At 33.9% G+C, this 6579-nt stretch overlaps 1 protein-coding gene across 1 annotated transcript in view; it reads right to left on the bottom strand.

The window, feature by feature from the left end:
• Positions 1 to 1478: 1478 nt before the first annotated feature.
• Positions 1479 to 6579, bottom strand: part of LOC130683214 (protein Hook homolog 1-like) — a 67559-nt gene continuing 62458 nt past the window's right edge. Inside the window, exon 19 of the mRNA XM_057499459.1 lies at positions 1479 to 6206. Within this exon, the coding sequence (XP_057355442.1) occupies positions 6036 to 6206 (171 nt within the window). The 3' untranslated portion in view covers positions 1479 to 6035. The remainder of the gene's footprint in view (positions 6207 to 6579) is intronic.

The following is a 6579-nucleotide window of genomic DNA, read 5'->3' as shown; positions in this document are numbered from 1 at the left end:
AGTTCAGCCAGTACTTATTTACTGACTGTGGAGAATATACTATACTAAGCGTTGTAAGGGAAACAGAAATGAACCAAACGTGGCCCATAATTGCAAGAAAATTAGGGTATCAGGACAGATATGTTAAAAAAAAGAGGTAGTTTACATTAAGGTCAATGAAACAAAGACTGAAAGTTTTAGACAGATCTCTCATCTGGAGAAATCTTGGAAGGATTTACAGAAGATGGGAATGTTTGACTTGAAGCAAGAGGTCTAAAATACAGCGTATAGCACTTATTAATAGCAAGTTGCTACAGCCCAGATGGGCAAGGGAATGGAGCACTTCACCATCAAAACTATAGCCAGTTTAATAATCCAACTGCAGCTCTATTCCTGAGCCTGTCTGTGTGTGGAGGGTGATGTCTGAAAGTTTCACTTCACTCTATTTCTGTGATCCCCTATCACCTGGGACTTGAGAGACATGTAGAATGTGTACATTCAACCCGGACATGGAGAACAGAGCTGTCCAATGCAGTTTTCTTTTGGCAGAAATGTTCTTTATCTGCATTATGCAATACTGTAGCCTCTAGCCATGTGTGGCTATAATGAGGATTAAAATTGAATTAAAATTTGTTTAAATATACCATGTAGCTAGTAGCCACCATATTGGTCAGTGTAGGTCTAGATCCTTGGGTCACTGCTAGTGAGCCAGTCACAAAATTAGGCGATGATGTTGGGCCAGCATCTATTGTGTGGTTAAGAAAGTTAAATTTATAGAATCATGGGATTTGGGGATCATGGGCATCTACTTGAAGTAAAACAGGATTACGTTTGCCTCAATATCTGCATACTAGCACATTAACTTCAATTGATTAAACAAATATTTATTGAGCATCCATTAACAGCAACAGAATTAAAACTTCCCAAGACATGTTCCAAGTATATGGAACACCTATACTTTTCCAAAGATTTCACAACTCATTTTTACAAACCTGTATAAACTGGACAATAAGAAGCATGCTGGAAGAAACCCCCATGTGGCTTTTTAAAAACTGCTTAAACAAGAGAAGTCTGGACTGTAGTCCACATTTGGGTTGCTCCCAGGCACACGGTATTCCAGATGGAGAGGGGAAACAGCTAGGGAAGGGACACCCATTCTTTTAATAGGCACACATCGCTACTATTACATCTCTTTGGACAGAACTTGGTTAAACAGCCCCACCTACTCAAAAGGAATAGTTATTATCCTCCCTGATGGGAAACATAGCAAACCCCATAAAATATGGGGTTCTGTTACTAAAGGAAGAAAGAGAGAATGGATATTAAGGGATAGATAGCACTCTCTGCCAAAGAAAACAAATATTCTGGATTCCACAATAATGCAAAATGTCTAGATTGTAGTAATAAAACTGGAGGCACATAACAAACACTAAAAAAATCACTTTTACCCATCTTATGATTCACCAAATATATTCAAATGAAAAACAAAATTAGAAGAATTCAACTGAAGCAGTTATTTTTCTTTAATCCATCTAAATATTTTAAGTTCTTTATTTAAAGCAACAAATAATGTGCATTTGTACCTGCTAAAAATCCATAGCTATCAGACACAGGATCAGAAAATTTATATATCTAAAACATTTCACAACTATTATATTGTTATTGGACAATCATTTATTTAAAATAATATCCTAAATACTTACAAAAATAAATCATTGTTTCTATTTTTCAAGTGTCAAAGTTTTTCCCATAGAAAATAGAACCTTTTATAAACTAAACATTACATTTAAATGCTACATCAAGTTTAATAACTGCACATTATTTTCTTCTATAGTTTCACTTTATAAATTTCCAAACTACTTCTTTGCAATGTTAAAGTTCACAATAAGAATGTATGCATACAACCATACACACCTTTTACATAGTAATGTTTCTCATTAAATATACATATAGAGAACCTAACACGGTATTGTGGCCCAAAAGCCACCTCACTGGGCCAGATGTGCCAGTATACAGAAACAGGTATAGATGTAGAAGCATTATCTAACATTCAAATTAGCACTCTAGTTGCAAAGATGATGACATCTTAATGACGCCTACTCAGTTTAATGTTTCTAGATAAGACATTAATTCTTAATTATGCTAAATCATTAGTTCAACAGCCTTATTCACTGAAAAAAATAAGAGTGAACTTCAATGTTTCTCAATAAATTAAGTTAATTTCAGGATAAACATCACTGTCATATGAATATACACTTTTTATTTTAAAAAGAGAAAGGACTATCAATCTTAGAGCAAATACTCAAAATTAAAGATCATTTCCAAATTGGTCTATGGTTTTACTTTACTATAACAGGCCATTCAAGTCTTTATCAAGTAGATAAATGCGGAATTTCTCTTTGCTGGTGTATGTACTTAAGCCTCACAACGCAGACACGTATAAATCATGGTTCATGATGAAAACGTAAAATGCTTTATCACCCACAGGGTGTCAATCTCACATTAACCAGACGTGGAAAAGAATCTCACTTCTGATAAGTTCCTGAATTTTCATATGACTAACCACAATAATACAGAACTTCACATTAGTTTGTGTAAATACTTATGTATCAAGCACTTTAAATTCTACTTATCAACTAGAAAAGTGATAAATCATGAAATTTACTTTTTCTCTATGAAGAAAAATAAAATCTAGTCTTATGTGCTTTTTCAGAAACTGCATGTTTACTTAGAAATTCCAAATATAATGACTGATCATTTATTAGCAACTGAACAGTAAAAATACTAATTTATTGGAATTGATGTTTTAAAGGGAGCTTGAAGAACTTGTAAAATCTCAAAGACAAGTAGTAAACACCAAAGGAGCAGATGACTTACATTGACCAAATATACAGAAATGTCATAATATTTAGAAAAATATAATTAGCATGCTAAAATATTTTCTAAGGCTCATTTCATTTCACTAAAATTTGCAGGCAAGCAGACTACAATATATGAAAACACAAACCAACTAATATAACTGCACCAATAAAAAACAACGAAATCTAAGAGGTAGTCAACAGCAATAACCCTGATTAAAAAAAAGGTATCCCGACAGATGCTTTCTATTCTCAAAGACCCAAATGCAGTATGAAAGTTTTGTATTTTCAGTGGTTAAAAAAATTTACTGGTGGAGAATCTAAAAACCAAGTATCTAAAAGAGTAATACTGTAAATAGAACAATACTTATATTTGCAAAGAAAGGCTAAGAATAAAATCTAGATCAGAGATGTACAGCCTGCAGGCCAAATGTGGCCTAATGACAGTTTTTGTAAGGTTTACTGAAATACAACCACATCCATTGTTTTCATATTGTATATGGCTGCTGTTCTCATACTTAAGGGCAGAGTTGAGTATTTGAAATAGATTATATGGTCCAAAAAGCCTAAAATATTTACTGTTTACCATTTATTCCTTTACAAGAATAAATGGTATTTTGCTGACCTCTAGTCTAGACATATGGCTAATAGGTATGTCGCTGTTGAACAGCACTGGGAAGATTAACTATGAATGCCCCAACATAAGATATTCAACTATAAGGAATGCAAGATGCTGGGTATGTCAATATTCGATTCCTTTTCACACCTGAAATAGTCCTAACACTTCTGTTATTTTTATTTTGCAGTCTGACATCAAAGAATATCTCCAAGTTATTATAAAAAAAATTTAGCATAGCATTGTCCAACAGAACTTTCTGCAAAGATGGAAATGTCCTCACTGTCCAATACTGTAGCCACAAGTCACATGCAGCTGTTGAACTTTTAAAATGTGGTTGGTGCAACCAAGGAACTCAATTTTTTATTTTACTTAGTTTAAGTTGCCATATATGGCTTGTGGCTAAATATTGGACAGCACAGATTTAACACTGAAATAAAATTCTAATATGTACTTACAAATGACCAGAAAAATTAGAAAGTAACACATTTGAAAATAAGAGCTTTGCACAGAAATGAACTGAATACCATAAACTCAGCCCAAGACAGATTCATTAATTAATAAAATCCAACTGATTCCAAATTATTTCATCACTGCACCAGTTCTTTTCAGCAAAGAGGCAAAACTATTATAAATTCTCTTTTTCTACCATCAGTAGAATAACAGACATCCTACAGTATGGGAGAATATATATATTCATAAATGACATATCCGATAAGGGGTTGACATACAAACTATATAAAGAGCTCACATACTTCAACAAACAAAAAGCAAATAATTCAATTAAAAAATGGGTAGAGGATCTGAACCGACACTTCTCCAAAGAAGAAATTCAGATGGCCAACAGGCACATGAAAAGATGCTCCACATCGCTAATTATCAGGCAAATGCAAATTAAAACCACAATGAGATATCATCTCACACCAGTTAGGATCACCACCATCCAAAAGACAAATAACAACAAATGTTGGTGGGGGTGTGGTGAAACGGGAACCCTCATACACTGCTGGTGGGAATGTAAATTAGTTCAACCGTTGTGGAAAGCAGTATGGAGGTTCCTCAAAAAAATCAAAATAGAAATACCATTTGACCCAGGAATTCCACTCCTAGGAATTTACCCTAAGAACGCAGCAATCAAGTTTGAGAAAGACGGATGCACCCCTACGTTTATCGCAGCACTATTTACGATAGCCAAGAAATGGAAGCAACCTAAGTGTCCATCAGCACATGAATGGATAAAGAAGATGTGGTACATATACACAATGGAATATTATTCAGCCATAAGAAGAAAACAAATCCTCCCATTTGCAACAACAGGGATTGAGCTAGAGGGTATTATGCTCAGTGAAATAAGCCAGGCAGAGAAAGACAAATATCAAATGATTTCATTCATCTGTGGAGTATAAGAACAAAGAAAAAACTGAAGGAACAAAACAGCACCAGACTCACAGAACACAAGAATGGACTATCAGTTACGAAAGGCAAAGGGACTGGGGAGAATGGGTGGGAAGGGAGGGATAAGGGGAAAAGGAGGCAGTACGATTTGCACACATAGTGTAGGGGGTGTAGTACACGGGAAATGCAGTATAACACAGAGAAGACAAGTAGTGATTCTATAGCATCTTACTATGCTGATGGACAGTGACTGTAATGGGGTATGTGGTGGGGACTTGATAATGGGGGGAGTCTAGTAACCATAGTGTTGCTCATGGAATTGTACATTCATGATACCAAAATTAAAAAATAAAATAAAATAAAAATAAATAAAATAAAAAATCCTTTTTAGCAGAGACCCCCTGATAATTTTATCCTTAAAAGCAGTAACAATTGTAATCTTCATTAAATTTAAAAGTATGTGGGCATTTCACAGAAAGCATTTTTTTTAGCTTGCTGCCCATCAGAAAGTCACCTCGTACAAGAATCAGTTCATTTCTATGCCCTTAACATTTCAACCTTGCTGTACAGAAGCCCTTGTGTACAGTAGGTACATATGAAAACTATGACATTTTTTGAATCTATAAAATTTCCAATTAGTCATTTTCACTATGCAAAATTATTTCAATAGTCAAATCTTCCAAATGTTAAATCTTCAATTCATTACATGATAAAATAATGAAGAATTAAGAGGATAAAGGTAAAATCTTGTATATATCAAGTCAAAAACTAACTCTTTATAGTTCTCCAGGTGCTACCTCAAGACTGTTTACATCATCCAAAACAATAAAACAAATATATATTTTTAAATTACATATTACTGATTACGCATTGGAAATTAACCAAGTTACTGGTAAAACTGAAAATATGAAACTAAAATATAGAATGTCAATCTGAAATTACCATACTCTCAAAAGACAAATGTTTGTTTGAAATATGTGCTTAATAACATCTCCAAATTATTCAAATGTACTCCCTTAGAGAGATAACTAATTCTGTATTTTGTTTGAAAAGTCAGCTGGCAAAATTAATTTTATGCATTTTGATTTTAAATTGGCTTATATCATGAATTTCTTTTTCAATCTAGTAAGTAGTTGAAAGAGACAAAATATTTTAAGGGCACTTCTGTTTACGTTTTCTGTTACAGTTTAATCGGATGTTGTAGCAGGAACTTTAACAGAGAGATTTCTTCTGGTGTTGGTGATGTGCCGTTGCTGAGCTAAAAAAGACCGTGCAGGAGTACATGCACCAGTGTCTTTGCACGCACCACTGCCGCTCACAAGCCTAGATTCCAACCCCAGTTTCTGGAATGCTAGACTCTGAACAAAAAATAAACAAATAGCATGACTATTTAGAGTTTGAGAAGAGCTTTTCATATATATAAAGTTCTCAAAATTTAATCCTCAAAATTATCCCATAAAATTGGTGTTTTCCTCATTTTTATAGAAAAAAAAGCAAGGGGCTAATTAATCTGCCCATGGTAATGTTAGTAAGGAGGAGGAAGCAAAAGGTATACCCAGTTTCTCTACTGTAATCCAATAAATTTGAAATTATTAAAAACAGTAGCTTAAAATACTATTCTACAATTAAGCTTAATTTTAACAGTAAATCCAAAGCAAATTGTCGTGTTTCGGCCATAATTCCACCCACTATGAGCAAATACAGCACCACAGAAAAGCTTGCTTTGCAGAT

Source organism: Manis pentadactyla, chromosome 4 (genome assembly GCF_030020395.1).
Source record: "Manis pentadactyla isolate mManPen7 chromosome 4, mManPen7.hap1, whole genome shotgun sequence".
Lineage (NCBI taxonomy): Eukaryota > Metazoa > Chordata > Mammalia > Pholidota > Manidae > Manis > Manis pentadactyla.
The sequence above is the reverse complement of the archived record's forward strand: the minus strand, read 5'-3'. Positions and strand labels throughout refer to the sequence as shown.